Source organism: Schistocerca americana, chromosome 3 (genome assembly GCF_021461395.2).
Source record: "Schistocerca americana isolate TAMUIC-IGC-003095 chromosome 3, iqSchAmer2.1, whole genome shotgun sequence".
Lineage (NCBI taxonomy): Eukaryota > Metazoa > Arthropoda > Insecta > Orthoptera > Acrididae > Schistocerca > Schistocerca americana.
The window spans coordinates 626,984,984-627,008,232 of NC_060121.1; the positions used below are offsets into that span (position 1 = coordinate 626,984,984).

The following is a 23,249-nucleotide window of genomic DNA, read 5'->3' on the forward strand; positions in this document are numbered from 1 at the left end:
CCCGAATATGATGGGCCAGAATTGTGCTGAAGCGGTTTGGGGAGCATGATATTGAACTAACGACGATGTCTTGGCTAAAATATATGGCCGATCTGATCCTTATAGAACAAACCTGGGACGCTAACTGGTGCCAGCTTCGCGTCAGTAAACCAGCGGTCCACAATTTACTGTTGTTGCGTGTGTGTGCGTAGATATTTGGTGTCACATTCCTCCGGTAACCGTTGCGTGACGTTTGCGTAGACATTTTGTGTAATATTCCTCCGGAAGCCTACAAAGTGTTTGTCGAATCCATACCAGGCACCATCACTGTAGTATTGCGTTCCTGAGGTGGAGCAATACTCTATTAAGCAAATCGACTTAATGTATTGGCTCATAACAGCATTTCGAAATTGATTCGCATTTTCCGAACCGGAGTGTCATCAGCTGTTTTTGACGAATGAATAACAGTACCGGACCGGTACTCGAAATTGGATTTCCCAATCATCACTACAGGTCGTCTTAACCAATTCGGCTATGCTAGCACATTTACAGAAACGACGCAAACTTGTGTAAGACAACAAAAGGCGCACCACGGAAGATTTATCTGAATGGGGCGGAAATCGTTACATGTGATTTACATACACGAACATATGATTACAATTTCAGAAAGAGTGGATGATTTATTCAAGAGAAAGAGCTTGGCAAAATGAGCAAGTCAATAACGCCTTGTACCACCTCTGGTTCTTATACAACCAGATATACGGTTTCGAAATTTATTGATAAAGTTCTTGGCTGTCCTCCTGAGAGATATCATGCCAAGTTCTGTCCAATTGGCGCGTTAGATCGTCAAAATCCCGAGCTGGTTGGAGAGCTCTGCCCATAATACTCCAAATATTCTCATTTTGTGAGAGATCCGGCGACCTTGCTGGCCAAGGTAGGGTTTGGCAACCATGAAGACGAGCAGAAGAAACTCTCGCCGTGCGCGGGCGGGTATTATCTTGCTGAAATGTAAGCCCAAGATGACTTCCCATGAGGGGCAACAAAACGGGGCGCAGAATTTCATCGACGCATAGCTGTGCTATAAGGGTGCTGCAGATGACAACCAACTGCGTCCCGATATGTAGAGAAATGGCAACCCAGACCATCACTCCCTGTTATCGAGCTGTACTGCGGGCGACACTCAGGTTGGTATCTCACTGCTGTCAGGGGCGCCTCCGGACAAGTCATCGCCTTTCACCGGGACTCAGTTCAAAGCCTCATCACTAAAGGCAGTTCTGCTCTAGTCAGTGAGATTGGAGGCCATGCTACAAATATACATATTGGACTTCTTCTTGCCAATATGAAAATGAACCTGAAAATGATCGAAAATAATGGAATGCAAGAAATATTTCATAAGTGATGCAGTTACTTTCTGTTAATGTGCAGTCAAGTTATTCTACACTTTCCCTAACGGATAACCTCAATCAATTCTTTTTGTGACTCAAAGGCCCTTAATTTTCCATTAAAAATAGTTCCTTTACGTAGATCAAGTGATGGAAACGGGCCGTGTTTTCTTTTCTGTGTTAGCGGCGCTCACTGTACTGCTGCAGCAACAACATCTGTGCCATTCAAGATTGTATCTGCCCTCACGTTCCCAGTTGACATGAGAACTCAATTCGCCTTTCAGAATTTTTAAAACCCTTTTCATTTTTCCGGGCAATTTTTCTGTGGTTTGGGACATTTTGTTTAGTAGAACAGAAAAATCAGTTCAGAGAAACCAAACGACACGACGAGAGCAAATCACAACAGTTACTTACGTGCCAGCTATTGTGGTCTGCATCTGATTACGGCACCTGGGGCGTGAGGACACAGAGCGATTCGACAGTAGTGAACAAAACGTGCGGCTAGGATCCTCTGACTGGTATGAGATAATCAGTTAGCTGTCAGTCACGCCATTTTTCTGACCAGGGTATAGCTACTGCAGTAACGGACATGCGCATTACTTTCTTTGTAGCTGCTGACAACTTCTTTTTTTAATAGACATCATATTCACCATTGTCTGTAGAATATATTTATTTTCGCAGCTGCAATTGGTAAACTGCAAAACTTATAAAAATAAAGAATTTATACGTGGTGATTCATCTGCCCCTACCGATAGGTTTATGCAACCCACAACGCCTTCAAAAAACATGGACGAGACTTTCATACTCTTTCGCTTGCTACACGTAAAACCATTAGTACTACAGAAAAAAATGAATAGAACTTCTCTGTAGGAAATTTAATGTACAAAATGTTACTACACTAAAATTTCCTACACAGAGATCCTGCGCATTTTTCTCTGGGACTAATAGTTGGAATGTAGCAAGCTTGAGAATATGAAAATCTTGGATGCGGTATTTGAAAGTGTTGGAGGTTGCATAAAATCCATGGGTAAGGGCAGCTGAATCACCCAATATACAGAACGGTACGAATATGCCGTGTACACTTCCGTACATTACAAAAATGACAGAAATAATACACCACCACTGTGCTTCAGCACAAGCAGAACTTCAATAATTCTGCAACATTGCGCGTGCCATAGTGGTGCCTGAGACTTTTAAGTGAAAGGACACAGTGACATTAAACGAACTTGTTTAATGTTGCTGTACGCTTACAGTTAAACGGCTCAGACACGACTATGGTGTGTGTGTACTTGTCGAAGGATGTTTGAAGACTGACATGTGCTGAAGCAACTTGTTGTCTTTGCAATTTTTGTAATTTACTTTTGCATTATACCACTAGACAACGGCCTTAATGCTGAAATTCCAATAGTGGAAACAAATAATTTATACAGTCAGTGGCGAATATGTCTTTTACGAAATTCTACACGAGTGTGAACCCCAATCATGACACGTTAATCAATTTCTTTGGTAGTCGCAACGACAAGAGTGACGGTGCGTCGCGGCTCAATTTTAATTGCGCGCTCCGGTAAGACATTCGTCCCATTGGGTGAAGAAACTAAAGCGATAAAAAATAACAAGACAGCGTACGATTTTGGACCGATATTCACTTGTTTCGGGTCGTTGCCAACCTCAGCAACGCAGTGCACACTGGCCATTACTGTCACGATATTGTCTTTTCTTGGCTGTACTGAGTTTCGCTTGGTGTGTCGGTAACTCGACTTGTCACGGCTAAATTCAGTGCTATGTGCTACCAAAATCTGGGTTGATTGGGGGCAAGGAGAAGCTGTCGTTGCAGGTCGAGTGCCTTTTGTGTATCGATTGAGCTGGAGTACATCAGTCAACGCACCGAGTATCTTCGAGGAGTGCGCGAATAATACGCTAGACGAAGTGTGCTGTGCTTGCAGACGAACCGGATGACGGCGTGGATCGACGGCAGCTTCGTCTACAGCACGAGCGAGGCGTGGGTGAGCGCGATGCGCTCCTTCCAGAACGGCAGCTTCAAGACGGACGCCTCCGGCCGGCTGCCCATCCGGAACACGATGCGCGTGCCGCTCTTCAACTCGCCTGCGCCACACATGCTGCGCATGATGAGCCCCGAGCGCCTCTTCCGTAAGTACCAGCAGCCAGTCGGCACTGCGCGGCGCTCACGGCGACGTGGCGGACGCTGCGTACTTACTGGCCCTCGTCCGCAGCTCGTGGTCTAGTGGCTAGCGTTGCTGCCCCTGGATCACGCGGTCCCGGGTTCGATTCCCTGCCGGTGCAAATGGTTCAAAGGGCTCTGAGCACTATGGGACTTAATATCTGAGGTCATCAGTCCCCTAGAACTTAGAACTACTTAAACCTAAGGACATCACACACATCCTTCCCCTAGGCAGGATTCGAACCTGCGACCGTAGCGGTCGCGCGGTTCCAGACTGAAGCGGCTAGAACCGATCGGCAAAACGGCCGGGCGATTCCCTGCCGGGTTGGTGTTTTTCTCTACCTGGGAACTGGATGTTTGTGTTGTCCTCATCATTTCATCATCATCATCATCATCATTCGTGACAGTGGCTAGAATGGACTGTGTAAAAAATTGGACTGTGTAAAAATTGGGACTTTGTACGGGCGCTGATGACCGCGCAGTTGAGCGCCCCACAAACCAATCATCACATAATTACTGACCCTCAGAGACGAAAGTAATATACACTCAGGTGACAAAAGTCATGGGATAGCGCTACACGCGTACACAGGCGGCGGTAGTATTGCGTGCACAAGCTATAAAAGGGCAGTGTATTGGCAGAGCTGACATTTTCGTTCAGCTGAAATATGTGAAAAGGTTTCTGACTTGATTATGGCTGCACAGCGGGACTTAGTGGAATCTGAACGCGGAATGGTAGATGGAGCCAGACTCATTCTATTTCTGAAATCGTTAGGGAATTCAATACTCCGAGATCCACAGTGTCAAGAGTGTGCCAAGAATACCAAATTTCAGGCATTACCTTTCATCATGGACAATGCAGAGGCCAACGACCTTCACTTAACGACAGAGAGCAGCAGCGCTCGTGTACAGTTATCAGTGCTAACAGACAAGCAATACTGCATGACATAACCGCCGAAATCAATTCGTTAGAACAGGGCTTAGAAATTTGGCGTTAATGGGCTATGGCATCAGACGACCGACGCGAGTGCCTTTGCTAACAGCACGACATCGCCTCAGCGCCCCTTTTGGGCTCATGACTGCATTAGTTGGACCCTAAACAACTGGAAAACTGTGGCCTCGTGAGACGAGTCCAGATTTCAGTTGGTAAGAGCTGATGGTAAGGTTCTAGTGTGGCGCAGACCCAACGAAACCGTAGAACCAAGTTGGCAACAAAGCACAGTGCGAACTGGTGGTGTCTCCATAATGGTGTGGGCTGGCTGTGCTTACACAGAATGGACTGCGTCCTCTTGTCCGACTGTGACGATCATTCACTGCAAATGGTTAGGTTCAGTTACCTGGAGACCATCTGAAGCCATTCATGGTCTTCACATTCCCAAAAAACGACGGCATTTTCGTGGATGACAATACACTGTGCCACCGAGCCCAATTGTTCGCAATTGGTCTGAAGAATATTCTGGGCAGTTCGAGCGAATGATTTGGCTACCCGGATCGCCCGACATGAATCCCATCGAACATTTATGGAACGTAGTCGAGAGGTCTGTTCGTGCACAGAATCCTGCAATGTTATGGATACCTATAGAGACTGCGTGGCTAAATATTTCTCAGGGCGCTTCCACCGACTTGTTAAGTCAGTGCCACGTCGAGGTGCTGCAGTATGCCGAACTAAAAGGAGGTTCAGCACGATATTTGGAGGTATCTCATGACTTCTGTCATTTGTCACCTCAGTATGAATAAAGAGCACTCAACTAATAGCAAGACAGATAAAAAAAAGTAAGTAATCTGTTTATTAATCCAAAAATAATCGCCATATGTATTGCACTATGAGACAAGACGGGCAATGCCTACATGGAAAATGTTTGCGGTTGCCTACGTAACCATAATTGTACCTACGCGTCCACGTCTTCGTCTGAAGCAAAGTAGTGACCATAAATGTCTTTCTTCAGGCCACTAAAATTATGGATATCGCATTGGGAGACACCGGGCCCATAGGTTGCCAATGTTGTTTTGACTACGCTGTAGAAGTTTCACTGTAAAGCCCTTATACATCCTCCATACAGATCCGATCTCTCCACATGCGATTTCCGTAGTTTTGGTGCCCCCTAGAAAGAGATTCGTGGCCATTTATTTGCTTCGGACGAAAAGGTGGACGCCTGGGTACAATCTCGGGTCCGTACGCAACCGCAAACTTTTCCCATGGAGGCATTGACCGTCTTGTCTCACGACCAGACACGTAAAACAATTTTGTTTGAGTCTGCTGTTGCCCAGTTGTACACTGTCTGGTCAAAAGTATGCGAGCACCTATTAGTGAACGTTTATGTTCGGTATGTGCACCCTTCGCCTTTTTTAGTGCTTGAACTCTACTGGGAACACTCCAGAGCGGTGTCTGAAAGTCTGTGGAAGAATGGCAGCCTATTCTTTCTCAAGAGCAGAGATCTAAGAAGGTAGTAATGTTCGACACTGGGATCTCGGGCGAATAGACATTCTGACTTATCCCATAGGATAGGACAGGACAGGTCATTCCTTTTCAGGAATGTTATTGTGCACAAACCGTTCCCTCACCAACGCTGTTTTATAGCAGAGTGCATTATCTTGCTCATACAAGTATTCATAGTCTCCGGACTGTTTCTCTATTGCACAAATTACAATGTAAAATGTGATGAAATCATTCTGAATTTAGCGTTCTCTTAAGCACAATAAGGGGACCACACCTTAACAACGAAAGACGCCACTTTACCACAATACCACCTCTTCTGTAATTCAGTGCTGATTACAGATGGCACGTAACCTTCTCCAGGCATTAACCAAACCGAAACTGTTTAGCGACTGTTTGAAACAGAGGCTGAAATGCAGTAGTCAGCATCCTGTAGTTTAGTAGCTCTACGGTTATAATTACCAAAACATGTATTCGCAATTGCGAATACAGCGAGACTCCAGCTGTATAATTTACTGGCGACACTTGAAAATTTGTGCCAGACCGGGACTCGAACTCGGATTTCCCGCTTTACTCGAGCGTTCCTCTTAACCACTTCGGCTAACCGAGCACGCTTCCCAGCCTAACCCAAAATTCCTTATGTCACCGTGAATTCAAGTCCTGCATTTCCACAATCACAAGATTCCCACACAGGAAAAGACTTGCTTATTGTCGTCACGACCTTTGCCTAGGCATGTAAATAATATACTATTTGCAGACATGCATGGAGGTTTGTAGGACATTGCAGAGTACACCGTTTTATAGAGACACTGCCAATGGCACATTCTAACACAAGAAATCCCGAAGGAAATATCCTAATGGATCGAAAATTGCTAGATGTGCTGTACATACACGGACAAAAAAAATAGTTACAATTTCAGAAAAAATTGATGATTTATTGAAAAACAGCTTCGCAAATTTGTCAAGTCAATAACATGTTAGATTTCCCGCAATGTGTATTTCAACGGATTCTTTGATAATGGAGTCCCCAAAAAGTTTTTGCTGTGGCCAAAATCGAAGTTCTGTTGTACTCCATTGAATGTCCGTTAGAAATACAATGTTCCGCAACTACAGACTTACTGGGTTGCCGTAGGCGAGTGCAACGTTGATGTTCTGAACAACGCTCTTCCAATGTACGCGTTGTCTGTCCTATATATAGGCCATACCACATTGATACGGTATTTTGTAAATTCCCTCCTTCCGTAATAACAAATCATCCTTCACTGATCCCAGCAAATCCGAAATCTTAGAAGACGGACGAAAAACCGCTTGAACATGAAAATTATTAAGAATCGCCGCTATCTTGAAGGAGATATTTCCAACGAAGGGAAGAAAAGCTAGGGACTTGGCTGGCTCATTCTCCTCTTTATCCACTTCCCGGTTCCTGGTTCTAGTTGAGAAGGCCCTGTTAATTTGCCAGGTCGAGTATACATTGTCTCTGAACACCGTCCTTAAATGTGCAAGATCCTTAGGCAAATTCTCTGCACAGGACAAATACGGCGTCCACGGCATTCATGCAGTGATATGTCATTCCAGTATTCGTGACATCGTAGAGATGACGGAACAGTAGAAAAAAAGCAAATGTCGGCAGGCTTACTTGAGACGACAGATCATATAAGCGCCAAGAAATCTGAACAAATGCGAGGCTGTAATAATAAGGCGCTTGTTACTTAGTTTGTAGCCCCGCGGGATTAGCCGCGGCTGGTCCCGGCGGAGGTTCGAGTCCTCCCTCGGGCATGGGCGTGTGTGTTTGTCCTTAGGATAATTTAGGTTAAGTAGTGTGTAAGCTTAGGGACTGATGACCTTAGCAGTTAAGTCTCATAAGATTTCACACACATCTGAACATTTTTGAACTTAGTTAGTATGGAGATCCGCTTGCTGAATTATAGAGCTACATGAGAGACCTTTCAATCAGTCGCTTCTGTATCTGTAACAGCCTCCTGTTTCAGTTTTAGAAGAAGCAAGTAAAACACGACACACCTTTCAAAGAGCCTCAGCACAACTGTTTAAGTACTTGCAAAATAAATCATATCGAAAAACGTGTGAATAAGCTAAAAAAATCCTCTCAGTCTTGAATAGCAAAATAAAACCAATACCATTACATGCAGCCGGCCGGAGTGGCCGAGCGGTTCTAGGCGTTTCAGTTTGGAACCGCGCTACCACTAAGGTCGCAGGCTCGAATCTTGCCTCGGGCATGGATGTGAGTGATGTCCTTAGGTTGGTTAGGTTAAAGTTGTTCTAAGTTCTAGGGGACTGATGACCTTAGATGTTAAGTCCAACAGTGCTCAGAGCCATTTGAACCATTACATGTAACAACAGTTACAAAATGACACGCACTACAGATGGAACAATATAATTAAGTATTTATATTGTGATAAGCCTTGTTGTATCTAGAAGTGATGTATTTGGTGTACCCTTGCTTATGTACGGTAAAATGCCAGACTGCAGATAGTCTTCTCAAAAATCGCGTTCCAGACCACAGAAAACCTAACGCGGAATTTGATCGATCATTGACGTCTAGCAGCGCTGACAAATACGACACCGATCTCCTGTCCATCTGTAAAGAAATGAAGAGAACCATGCCTGTGCCCCATCCATGAAAACCGCAGGAAACGCACAGCCTGAATGACAGAGGATGACGTCCAGCCATGGGGTGCGGTAACGAAGGACAGATGGACACCTTTAACTGACCATGTCCAGCTCATGCACTCTTCGTGGTGCGTTTATCAAAGCATTAAATGCTTCAATATTTACATTTTGTCTTACACGCTAAATTAAATGCACTAACTGCAACAGGGACACAAATTGTGGAAGACTGCTTGCTCTTGCTTTTCTTATAAGAAGAACTAATGTGTCCAGTTACAAATTCAATAGTTTGCAAGTTCATTGGGATCAGTAGTAAACTCGTGTAGCCTTACAGCTCGACTTGTGTTGACCATCAATGAAACTTCGGTTACCTGTCACTGAAACCGTTATCGATCGCCACCATCCGGCAGCTTAATAGCGATATAAATCACGTACCGGCCAGTCTCACCGGCTTACTCTGCCACAGTTGTTTACAATCTTACGACATAGCCTTCGGACTGCGACGAAAAGTGAAACACATTCAGCTCAATAGCTACAAACAACACTTATTTATGATAGTGAGATCAGAGTCGTTCGTGATCTTTAGTCAGCAAGTGTCACATTCAGCCGCCTTTGTTGCATGGACATCACTGTCAACAATTTATCATTCACCGCTGGAAATGCCCGCACCATCTGTCTCTGCTTATTGTGACCTGATTCCTTCATTGTTCGTAAAGGTTTGTCCTGCCTGCATCCTGGAGTTCTTTACCAACTCTCCATTTAACTGCCGTATGTCCATTCATTTGATAACAATCACTACAACATCCTCATCTCTTGACTTTTCTCTTGGTGACTTATTTGCCTCCGAAATCCTTTCCTTCTTTAGATTACCTGTTCAGCATCTCAGTTTTGGAGTCGTATGCATACGTATGCCCCTCATCCCACTACTGTCAGTATAGAAAGATGTTCCGTTCCGAGCAAAAAGCAGTTTTGAAATCGGTATTTAAATCTTCTCAGAAGCTCCAAGCCACTTGTACCCAGTTCTGTACTTAGCTCCTCTATTATTTGTTTGGATGTATGCAGTGAAGACAATTCTTTTCGATGGTCAAAGATCGTTCTAATAATATTCGTTGACAGTTCAATGGTTCACGGTGTATCCACATGCAGAGACCATGCTTCCGGTGCACAAGTTTTGCAGAAGCATATTGAATACGCCATGTTTCTCTTCTCCCCCACATCACTCATCCATATACGTATATAACGAATCGAAATGTAATAACAGCCAATACCTTCTTAGTTTTTCTTTAGCACCTTTGAAGAACGATATGGCTGCCAACTTATTGCCACGGTTGTTTCGACTACGCTGCAGAAGATTCGCTGGCTACGCCTAGCACGTCCTCCATACAGTCCTGATCTTTCCACACTTGATTTCCATATTTTTGGAGCCCTGAAGAAAGGCCGTGCGGGGTAGCCGCGCAGTCTAGGGCGTCTTGTCATGATCCGGGCGGCTCCCCCCGTCGGAGATTCGAGTCCTCCCTCGGGCATGGGTGTGTGTGTGTGTGAGTGTGAGTTGTCCTTAGTGTAAGCTACATTAAGTAGTGCGTTAGCTTAGTGACCGATGACTTCAGCAGTTTGGTCCCATAAGACCGTAACACATATTTCCAAATTTTCTGAAGAAAGACATCCCTGGCCGTCGATTTGCTTCGGGCGAAGAGCTGCTCACCTGGACGTAATCACGGTTCCTTAGGGAACCACAAACGTTTTTCCATGAAGCCACTGACCGTCTTGTCTCACGGTAGGATAAATGTATTAACAGTAATAGCGATTACTTTTGAAATAATAAACACTTTACTTACTTCATTTTCATCTGTCTTGTTTTCATTCGACTGCCTCTTATATTTTTCAGTCAGGCATGTAACGGTAGATACATGTGAATGATTTCTACATTCACGTTTTTGATTGATTTTAATGTTGGTTGCTAACATTAGGATAGGTGCTTTAGAGAGGCAGAGAAATCATCGACTTTCATTTCTGAAGATAATATCGGCATTCAAAATGCAGTCAGTGTAATGAAATTTACATTTTCAAAGCCATATGAACACTAGTGAAAACTCCTAACGCACTGTAATGAAATTTGGGCCATAAATTGTAGTTGGTGTGAATCCTCAATGAAATGCACAGCTACGCTCTTAATCGTAACCTGTAGATAACACAATGTGCTGTTTTGCTTTTGAGAACAGGTTATAGACAAGAGCCAGTGTAAATCCCATGTCACAAGGAGTACGATTTGCTGTAAGTTTGCAAGAGGGATTCCGTGACAGCTCCCAAGACTGCAACATTCATGCTAGGTGCTTTCCTGCAGGCGAGCATTTCATATTTTCGAGTGATAGATACTGTGCTATTTTCGTGGTAAGGTTCTTTGAATGCTACCTGCGCTGACCAACATGGTCTTGCTGTAGAGGCGATAGGTGGGATCTTAGCTTCACTGTGTCTTGCCATTATTGCGGATGGCTCCACAGTGAAGTAAAAACACATTTTTGCTTTAATTGATGTATAGTGGGAGGAGTATCTCTTACATACGGAGAAAATTCCAGTTACTGCTACAAACACCTGGACTTGAAGCAGATGTGGTTCCACCAAACGGCTTACCGCAGAACTAAAGGGGCTTAAAGCGTTCAATTTAATTGGGCAGTTTCTGATGCGTGACGTCATGCATGAGTGATAGACTGTACGAATAACGGAGACAACTGCGCAGTTCAGATAGAATGTAAACTGCACAGTTCCCTCTAGCAATCGCAAAATTCACACAGCCTAGTAGTCGCCTGTCACCGGAACCTCGGCCAGTCCCAATTATGATCTCAACGAAAAATATGACGCACTTTTAGCTTTTAATTGAAGGCTGACGGAATCTTCCTGAACTTTGGGATGTGGAAGGTGTTTCATATTCGAAATGGAAGAGAGAGGGACACCGATCGGTATAAAATATTAAAATTCACTAAAACAGCCTCGATCGCAACAGACGTTTATTTTAGTTGGCGACCGGTTTCGGTCTATAATTTAGACCATCTTTACACCGTAAGCACTGCAGTACAGCAATAAATACATATTCACAGGGATTTCTATACAAAGAGATAGTAACATGGCTAAAAACATCTACAATAAAAGCTAAAATAATAACGAAATGAAATGTTATACCAATGATGGCAGCTGATGGCGGAGGACGGAGCAAGATCCGTGAGAACACGGACGTCAACTGCTGAACAAGGCAGCATTACTCGAGGACATATAGTGTAAACCACCCCAGCCCACACCATGAGCCGTACGGCGTCAGACACACAAAACCAATCAAATCGTGTGTTACTGCGTTTAAACAGATTATGATAGCATTTGTTGTGAACCACTATACATATAATATTTGTACATTTTTTGTATCTGTTTTTCTTGTAAACTTCAATTATGCCACTTAGTGTAACATACATCAAGTAATGCGTACATCATTGCTTGTCACTGATGTAGTGCCGTACGCGTGGCGGCAAGGGGGGAGGATCTTGTAGTATGCATTCTGGAGTAATGCTGCTTTATTCATCAGTTGATGTCCGGACAGATGACTCCACCGCTAAATTGGAGGTTTATAGGTCTCATTTACTGCATGAGACAGCTTTAGTAGGTGGAACAGCCATCCCCACTGCCTTATAGCCGGCAGTCAGCCGCTGTCTAGCAAACTTATGACGGAACTTACTCCTTGTGACACGGGCCAGGCTAGAGATAGCAGTGTGGCTACCACGTGGGAGTAGAGTGTGACGCGTGTGTGCAGTGCTGGGAGACCCGCGCACCAACCAGAACCCGGCGCTGCTCACGTTCGGCATCCTGTTCTTCCGCTGGCACAACGTGGTGGCGCGCCGCGTGCAGCGCCAGCACCCCGACTGGCCCGACGAGGAGGTCTTCCAGCGCGCCCGCAGATACGTCGTCGCCACGCTACAGGTAATCCTGCAGCGCGCCACAGCCTTCATTCCTACGTCAGTGGATTCCTGTGTGCTATACTCCTTGAACGGTCAAATATTTACTGAATAACCCCACCCATGTGATGGTTCCAGGATTCTGTACTCCACTGACGGCTTGTGGACACACAAATCTGTCTCTGTTGTGTGCACACTTATTGCACACGCAGAAGACTGTGGCACAAGCCTGTAACTGTGCTACTCGCTTGACTAAGTGCAGCTTCTTTTCGCTGTGGCACTAGGAGGGGGGTGGTGAAGGGCCCAACCCCCTATCTCCTTTTAGCCCCCCTCCCCCCCCCCCCCCCACATAAAGATTGCCTATACTCATTTGATAGGAGACTGAGTGGACCTGGGAACTGTCCTGGAAGTGATGAGGAAAAATACTCAGCGCTAGCTGCAACTGCACCCAGGACCTCCAAGACAGGTGTCTAGTGCTCTACCATCTAGACCACCGCCATGCAAAGCAGGCCAACACAATTCCAACACTACACACCTGCCATGGAGGGCAACCTTCATTTTGGCGTTTGGAAAATCGTTTCTTGTCCCTGACATGTAGGCTGCCCTACAAAGCAGGTTGATTTAACAGGCTTATAAATTCCCACACAATACACCGGTTGTGCATGGCAACCTATTTGCTAGGGGCTTGAAAAGCTCGTTTTTGCACGTATATCTGCTCCTATTACAGCTGGGACATTAAAAACTGCACAGTGTTTATACTCGTGAGGCCTGCTGGTTCTGTGCCACATTTGGTTGAAATCGATACCAGGGTTTTGGACGCTTTATATACATTTAATATCTAAAGATGTTGGAAAATGGGCAGGTTTTTAACTGTTGCAATATTTATGAGATGGATAAGCCAAAACATACATTAGATTTAAAGGTGTTAATTACATGAAATCCCCTTGTGGGACTTGAAATTTGGAGTCACTTGTGTTTGGTGGATAGAAAGAAGCCCATGTGCTAGCATATGACACCAGAACCTTCACAAACCAACTGTTTTAAGTCTGGTATCCTGTGTAAAATGGACTCTGGTGCAATCTGGACGTGAGAGCTAAGTGATAAAGCATTCCCAAGGTCTCAGAATTCAATGCATCTTAGAAACAGCTAGATCTAAACCGATAGTGAAGCTGCAGTAACAGCAAAACACAACACAAGGAGAAAGCATCTGTTTGGAAGGTAGGTTCTTGTAAGGATCTCACTGTCTGTAGAGTTTGCCTGAGTAGTATTACTCGTACCTTCAACCACAATAAAAGTAATTACAATGCAGCTTTTAATCAAGGATGGCATTTACTGGATACAACATATTCTTAGAAGTACTACATTGCTGTACTACATCCAATCCAACAGTAAGTAATAAAACGTTATTGCAGTCACTGTTCTCTTAACTCACATCCTCCATAGATAAGTAGCATTTGTAAGTTTTCTTCGTTGGTGTGCATTGTACTCGCATAAACCGTCAACAGAAGGCGTTTGACTGAATGTCCAGTGTGCATTTTGCTTGTGTTTCCATTTGTTTACTGTCAGTTGCAGCACGTGGATGAGCTACATTACTCAGGTTACCTACAGTGCGTGCTAGTACAGGAGAGTCAAAGTCAATTTTATGTTACGTAAGTTTTTAATAACGTCATGTTTGTAATTAATGGTACGTTGTGATATGTTTGCTAAAGGGTGTTCAGGAGAGGAAGGGGATTACTGAATATAAAATACACTCCTGGAAATGGAAAAAAGAACACATTGACACCGGTGTGTCAGACCCACCATACTTGCTCCGGACACTGCGAGAGGGCTGTACAAGCAATGATCACACGCACGGCACAGCGGACACACCAGGAACCGTGGTGTTGGCCGTCGAATGGCGCTAGCTGCGCAGCATTTGTGCACCGCCGCCGTCAGTGCAGCCAGTTTGCCGTGGCATACGGAGCTCCATCGCAGTCTTTAACACTGGAAGCATGCCGCGACAGCGTGGACGTGAACCGAATGTGCAGTTGACGGACTTTGAGCGAGGGCGTATAGTGGGCATGCGGGAGGCCGGGTGGACGTACCGCCGAATTGCTCAACACGTGGGGCGTGAGGTCTCCACAGTACATCGATGTTGTCGCCAGTGGTCGGCGGAAGGTGCACGTGCCCGTCGACCTGGGACCGGACCGCAGCGACGCACGGATGGCCGCCAAGACCGTAGGATCCTACGCAGTGCCGTAGGGGACCGCACCGCCACTTCCCAGCAAATTAGGGACACTGTTGCTCCTGGGGTATCGGCGAGGACCATTCGCAACCGTCTCCATGAAGCTGGGCTACGGTCCCGCACACCGTTAGGCCGTCTTCCGCTCACGCCCCAACATCGTGCAGCCCGCCTCCAGTGGTGTCGCGACAGGCGTGAATGGAGGGAAGAATGGAGACGTGTCGTCTTCAGCGATGAGAGTCGCTTCTGCCTTGGTGCCAATGATGGTCGTATGCGTGTTTGGCGCCGTGCAGGTGAGCGCCACAATCAGGACTGCATACGACCGAGGCACACAGGGCCAACACCCGGCATCATGGTGTGGGGAGCGATCTCCTACACTGGCCGTACACCACTGGTGATCGTCGAGGGGACACTGAATAGTGCACGGTACATCCAAACCGTCATCGAACCTATCGTTCTACCATTCCTAGACCGGCAAGGGAACTTGCTGTTCCAACAGGATAATGCACGTCCGCATGTATCCCGTGCCACCCAACGTGCTCTAGAAGGTGTACGTCAACTACCCTGGCCAGCAAAATCTCCGGATCTGTCCCCCATTGAGCATGTTTGGGACTGGATGAAGCGTCGTCTCACGCGGTCTGCACGTCCAGCATGAACGCTGGTCCAACTGAGGCGCCAGGTGGAAATGGGATGGCAAGCCGTTCCACAGGACTACATCCAGCATCTCTACGATCGTCTCCATGGGAGAATAGCAGCCTGCATTGCTGCGAAAGGTGGATATACACTGTACTAGTGCCGACATTGTGCATCCTCTGTTGCCTGTGTCTATGTGCCTGTGGTTCTGTCAGTGTGATCATGTGATGTATCTGACCCCAGGAATGTGTCAATAAAGTTTCCCTTTCCTGGGACAATAAATTCACGGTGTTCTTATTTCAATTTCCAGGAGTGTATGTGGAACAGGAAGCGAAAAGGGAGCTCTTGATGGAGAAGTAAAATTTACAGTTCAAGCAAAAATTCTTCGATAATGTCTAAAATGTCTATTTTTCCTTTTTGTATGTCGTAGTAAATTTCTTCATCCTGTGCAAGCTTTTATCGATTTGAAAACAGTTTGAATCCACCGACAGTGAATAATACCACTAACAGCAATCAATATCTTCTGAAAACGAGCATCTTATCATTATGTGGATCAACATGAAATCTCACATCAGCGTATGCAGTGATTCACAAAATCAGTACCTACTAAATTTTGTAGCCATTTAGGAGGCTTAGACTAGATTTGTATAAAAGGAGACTTTTGTAAATACAGTAAAACCAAACAACACAAGTGGTTATCTTTTACATGATAGCTATAAACACCAATAGACGTTACCAGTTTGTAGTTGGCAGCCCTTAAAAGCCAGCTGATAGTTGACGTTACTGTAGCAACAAAAACCTACATCTACATCTCATGTTAACTCAATTGTTGCTGCTAGAAATGAAAAAGGTGCAATTTCTGTAGATATGCATCACTGGCTAAATGTCTTGAAGAATAATAATGCTAACAAAGTACTCACATAACTAAATATATATAATCTGTGTTAATAGTTAGCTACAAAGATTATGCAGTCTGCGAAATGGACAATCATGAAAATGAATTTGTACCTCGTATCCTTCCCGAAGAAAATGAGCCAATTGGGTTTTCTGATGCAGTAATTACAGCCAGGGTGGCAAGACAACAAGAAGGTAACCTTTTTAAAAACATCAGTGCCCATTGCAAAGAGGAACAAAATGTATTCTGTGTCCAGAAGTGGAATCAGAACCTGGACCAAAACCTCAAGGATCTTGGGGACGTGACCAGTCAAATCAGTCAAATATTCTAGAACAAAAAAAAGGAGTGAAAACATTGTTTATGAACGATCATGAATCCATTCACATATTAGTATTTTAGAAGTAGAAAATCACACACTTTGTTTGACCACTATAAAATATAGGATCTCAGCAATCTGGTTTTGGGAGTTTGTGAAGTCAAAATGTTAGATTGTTCTAAGCCCATTCACACCTTCAGAATCAAAATTTGTTTTAAAAGATGCCATCGTGTAGAATAAAAATACCAATATTCTTCCCAAAAAATTCTGAGCAAAGTAAGCTATTTTTTCTCAGTTTGGGGTCAATTCATTTGGTTTTAAATGTTTTGTACGCTGTAATGTGTTATATAGGTCTGAAGGGGTTAACCACTATATGTGCAATGTTAACTTAAAAGAGTCAGTATCATTTGACAAAGTACATTTTAAGGGTAATATATATGCCGAATTTATTTTTTATATTTGTCCAAGCTAAACAATGGTAATAAAGTGAAACTTTAAAACCCGTTATCTCAAAACATTTGTCTTTCATGAGCAATATTCAGCCAGTCATAACTCACTCAAATTTTGAGATAGAATTGTATTTTGTTACACATGGTTCAGATTTAATACTGAACGTAAAAATTACAATAGTGCATAATCCAAAATTTGCGACAAGAGGTCGCCTTTCGCTTTCCGTCTCATAAATACTGTGCTATTTGCTGTGCTGCAGCTGTTAGTATCTTTGTAACGAACAACGTTACAAGAAAGGCAGTTATGTTATGTTGGTCAATGTTTCCTTGGGCGCAGGTTCGAATCCTGCCTAGGGCGTGGATGTTTGTGATGTCCTTAGGTTAGTTAGGTTTAAGTAGTTCTAAGTTCTAGGGGACTGATGATCACAGATGTTAAGTCCCATAGTGCTCAGAGACATTTGAACCATTTTTTTGCTTCCTTGGTAGCTAAACAACAATTTGCTTCTAAATTCGCTTCTGGACGAAAAGTTAGTTCATCTCACTCCGTTTAACTAAGCTGAAGGGATTTTATCAGCTGCATCTCTAATCTGTTATCCCAATTATGCTACGCCGTTAATCTTCACCTGGTACACTTCAGCCTTTATAAAACCACACACAAAGAAACCTCTGGGAATAAGGTCTGGAAAGCAAGGGACCTGACATCTTTGGGAACTATGTCAAATCCACTACTGGGAAAAGTTCCATCTAAATAATTATGGACAACTAAGGCAAAAACAAATGAGTTCCTAATACCATCTTATACCAAAAAAAGAGTCCGTAGAAAGCAGCCCTAGCCACGCATTCATTTTGAGAATATCTCATTGCTTGCGGTGTTTACGGTTGGGAATCGGCATTTGTGTCCCTTCACATGCCTAAAGGTGTGCGATATTGCTTCATCACTGGGCAACACACGTGCCACGGTGTTCTCCATTTTTCCAGCCTCTCGATCAGTACAATCCTTAGCCGTGGCCGTGGTACGTAAGTTTCTTCAGTGTGAAGAGTTTTCAAAATTGTGGATTGTGAATTACCTAGCTCCCCATTCAGTCTCCTGGTAGGTGCAGAGACTTTTCGTGCGATCGAATCACCAATATTACCTGTGCGTTTAAGTTGGTTAACAAATTTGATTGCCAACCTTGTGGGATTTGGCTTCCTAAATTTACGCAATTGTTCGTATGTCATTCGACGCAAACGGGAACAAACAACAGATGTTCCTTCTTTTGTGTGAAATTCTGTCATAGCAGCTACAACAAAACTAAATTTAGGTATAATATTACCCACAAATGTACAGAGACTTCATGTTTATACATCAAATGTATTCGCATTCGCAGTTCCGAATGCGAACAACTATCAGCTGTATAAGGGAATGACGACAGTGAAAGTTTTCACCGGACGCGGACTCGAACCCGGATTTCCCGTTTTACGTGAGCGGTCGCCTTAACCGCTTTGGCTGTTCGTGTACGACTCACGACCAGACCCAAACTACCATATGTCGTCGTTCCTGCGTCATAATCTGTACTCGAACACACATTATGCAATTACAGCGAGGACATTTAGCTGAAAGTCGCTGCTCAATATTGACGGATAAATACGATAATTCAATGTCTGCGTTGTTAAGTAGTAAGGGGTAGGTTATAGAGATACCACAGGCTGCGAGAAGTAGTTGGGGCAGACATATAAGATTTCTTCTCCTGGGGTGGTGGATGCGGTGGATGAGCAGCATGACCTCAAAAATATTTTAATCCACTCACAAATGTCAGCAACAGGTACAGGAATTAAATCCAGAATTTCCATTCATAACAAGTAACCAGGGAAAAAAGATAAATTTACATTCATAATATAGTACAAAGTTATTTATTCAAATATACCTTACGGAATTCAACCGCAATCAACATTAACTTTATGCAAACCCAGTTATGTTGTTAGCATTACCATAAATTATTAATAACTATAAACTTACAAGTACAAAAAATATATTATTTTCAAAAAATTTCTATCAAATTTTTCAAACTTTACAGCGTTTTGTTCGTCAAATGTCACTCATGACCAATTGCATCTGAAGATGGATAATGTAGGGCGAAACCGGTTATGACTGTCGCATAGAATATTGTGTCTGAAATAAAACGAAGTTCACAATACATCCATCACTGATATCCTACAACGGAAAGTTGTTTTTCCGTAAACCATTAGTTTCATGATACTGAACATATTTTTCACAAATTTATATTGTCATATCAACGCTATCCCATTAATACTTCTCGAAATTTTGTGAGTTCTCAAAGGAATAAATGTTATCCTGGCACATGCTTCAGGCCCCTACATATTTTCTTTAACTATGGGTAATGCAAGTGTTTCCACGTTGTATGCAATATCCCACGTTTCTTTATTAATACTAAAAGAAAATACTGTTGTTTCTTTATTTATGTTAATTCTACTTTTCTTTTTGACTTTGATTACGATTATTGCTTATCTACTTTGTATCAAAATGATACTTCAACAATTAAAAGAGCCAGTTTTCAAAGTAACACCTGTGTGGCTTATCACTAGCTCAAATTCCAACTTTGTGATCTAGCTCCATAAGTGTTCGTAGACTAAAGTGAAATACTGAAGCAGGGTCTCGCGTTTCACGTATTCTAGTATATCTAGTTTCTGTGCGGAATAGTCAGGTGTGGCTTTGCAGTCAAGTGTTATGTTTACATATCTATTTATTGTGGATGAGTTTTGAACGCAAGGAAAGTTGGCGTCATTAATACTGGTGCATAATCTGCTCATCTAACATAGTGTTAATGGCATTACATAGCTTGACTTTCCCATCGGTCAGGAGGATCACAGTCAAAACTATTACGTACCCTCATCGCTCATGTTGCTGCCAATAGATTTCGGTATTGATCTAGGACACAGCAAAATTTCTGTTGATTTTAAGGCACAGAAATACGAATTGTACCACGGCATAATACTCATAAAACAAAATTCACCAAGGACAAAAGATTTATGTTATTCGGTAACGCTCCCTCCCTTTATTACTAAGAACCCATGTCTAAATTTACTTCGGCCGTTATTGATTCGATAAACATAGCGATTGCGGAAGCGACGGCGGGCTTCGGCAAAACAGCTTGAAGCAATCAACCCCATCACTTCCGTAAAGTCTCACTTTCCCTTCTGATACCAATTAGCTTCCCCAAACACATTAGGGTCGTTAGGAAACTTAAATAACAGCCTGTCTATAAGAAAGAGTAAGCCTTTAGCATTCTCTTGAAAAACTGAAACTCGTTATTATCTGCTTAAACTCACCAGGTATATTTACAATGCCGGCTGCTGTGTCCGAGCGGTTAGGGCGCTTCAGTCCGGAACCGCGCTGCTGCTACGGTCGCAGGTTCGAATCCTGCCTCGGGCATGGATGTGCGTGCTGTCCTTAGGTTGGTTAGGTTTAAATAGCTCTAAGTCTAGGGGACTGATGACCTCAGATGTTAAGTCCCATAGGGCTTAGAGCCATTTGAACCATCATTTACAATGGAACAATTACTTAATGTCGCATACTACATTCTAGAAATACACTCACAGCTCCCACTATAAAAGCAAACGTCATCAGTGTTGGGCTAACGTTCATAAATGCTTCAGCTTAACATAAATCTGTGGCTTTCGATTACAATTAACACTGGATGCGTGTTAGTTTGAACATCTTTCCAACGTGTGGACAGTGTACATTCAGCGTCCGTGGAATCCCGTTTCCAGTGGCAACAGGGCACTTCTACTTTAGCGGTTGACTCAGTTGACTAGAGTTGCTTCATAACGATATAAAAAAGCCAAAGTGCTCTATCATTTATCAATTCCAATTAATGAACATAACATTAAAATTGAACACAGTATTTGAAAAAGAAAACAAAAGGATGATCTGTTTATTATGTTCCGAAGGCACATCGCAAAGCTGCTGTTGAGGCCCAGGGGTGGTGTGGCGCAGAGATCAATATTTCAAAAACTGGAAACCGCTTAATGTACAAAGAAGTGGAACAAACTTTATTACTACGTGTCAGCCTTGGAAGAGAATTATTGTGTTTTATTTAACCACTCTTTTTTTACTTTTAAGTCGTTGATTATTATTATTGTTATTGTTACTATTATTATTATTGTTATTATTATTATTCAACTTCAGTTTAAGTTAACTTCGTATTCAATGTTTCTCTTCGTAGAAACTGTGGAAAGAAACCTGAAATTAATTACTGCCGTAACGATTGTCTCAAAGATCTCTTTGATAAGCTGGAAAATTGTTAATAATTACTCAGCCGCCTGGAAAAGTAAAATGATTTTTTACTTTCACTTGAGAGCTTTCGGAAATTGCCAGAGTGTAATGCAGTTCACAAATGAAACGTGAATCTCCGTCTGGTAGCGTAGGAAATTCACAGAAAATTATTGATGATTTAATTAACTTCTCGATGTATTGACCGCGTCTGTAGATTCGACAGGGAGCATCGAACAATCATTGTCCGAAAGCTCGCAGAGCCACAATTGTATGTAAGTCACTTTAAATGAATAGAAAGTATCATTTATGTTTTGACGTAAAACTTTGTGTTTATGTAATTATGAAACTCGTTTGCAATTAGAACACTCTGAATCTGACATATTATTATCGTACAATATCAAACAAAATTCGACAGACTTTAATGGCTGCCTTTACAACAAGCCTAATTACTCCACGAGGCCAAATCTATAAACATGCTTTATTTTTCACGCGAGACTGGATAGAACTGGATAGAACTGTATTTAATACAATCGTTGCACTTACTTAGCATAAAACGATGCTCTCCACAGAAAAGCACACCGGAATATGTGCTGCGTACTCGCAGACCATTTACAGCAATTCTATATCAGTCAAGGATTTCGCTGAGTAATGTAATGTCGACGCGTAAAATCGTAAGCAATTCTCTCTCAATACCAAATAAACACGAATACATGTAAATATATGTTACAAAACATCTCGTCACTTAAACTGTAATGGTACGAAAGAATATTGTATGATTGTTTTATAATTTTACCAAGGTATTAATAGTGCAAATAATTCTGATTTTTGCTTCACCTTCAATGGCATCTCAAGAATTCCTCTTACGGTATATTTTCGCTGTAAATCGAGATTTCCTTACATTCCACACCTTCTGTACTTTACACAACTAATTTTCCAACGGTATTGTGTCCCATCATTTACCCTTACTGGTATGACATTTGTTTAAATGGTTGCCTATAAATACATTTGCAGTTTTTACAATAAACAGTTGGTTTTCGTCAAAATAGTGTTCTAACGGTAGATCCATTCACTATTGGTTCAACATTTTCGGTGTCATAAAATACGAAAAATTGTCTCACGCCTCAAACCAGACTGGCACACGATAATTGTTTTGAAATTACTGTTCTTGAACGTAACTTTATTTTTACTTTTCATGCAATAAGTCAAGCAAAGTAATGTGAGTGTCACACTCGAGGTGATATTAGACACTTCAGTACTACAGTGACATCGGATACCACATTGATTTCTAACACATCAGTTATATCTGATACTTTATTTCTAATACTTTATTTTTACCGGAGATGCTTTTCCATCTATTTAAGGATGACAGCCGCCAACCCCTGGTTTTTTTTTTTTTTTTTTTTTTTTTTCATTCTACAGGATTGCTGCGACTGGTCACAACTTCTTCTCCTCTCTCCTGTGGCAACCCCTTCATGTAGAATAACACACTTCTCACTTATTTGTTGAATACATTCCAAAGTCTGTCTCGTCTCTATCTTCCACTACAATTTTTTCCTTACATGTACCACGAGCACCTTGAAGTTATTCGCTGATGTAGGAACAAGTATTCTCTCGTCCTCACCCTCCTATTGCCCACATTTGCATTTCCTTACAGATTCTGCGGATCATCACCTCTTTTCTTACCACTCCATCCAATTTTCAGTATCCTTCCATACCACCCCATCTCAGACGTCTCAGTCTTTTTTTCCGGTGGTCCGAAGTACACGACACAATTCCATACAATGCTATAATGCAAACGTACATACTCAAAAGTTTTTCCTCAAATTATGGTAAATGTTTACTCCTGGAAGATATCTTTTGCCCAGGAATTCCCTCTCTGTCTGTGTTGTCAGTTTCTTATATCCTTCTTGCTTCGTCCGTCATGAGTACCT

The 23,249-nt window shown here is 42.9% G+C and overlaps 1 protein-coding gene across 1 annotated transcript in view; it reads left to right on the forward strand.

Moving 5' to 3' along the window:
- Positions 1-23,249, forward strand: part of LOC124606261 (dual oxidase) — a 528,122-nt gene that overhangs the window by 391,686 nt on the left and 113,187 nt on the right. Inside the window, exons 5-6 of the mRNA XM_047138239.1 lie at positions 3,305-3,509; positions 12,390-12,556. Of these exons, the coding sequence (XP_046994195.1) occupies positions 3,305-3,509; positions 12,390-12,556 (372 nt within the window). The remainder of the gene's footprint in view (positions 1-3,304; positions 3,510-12,389; positions 12,557-23,249) is intronic.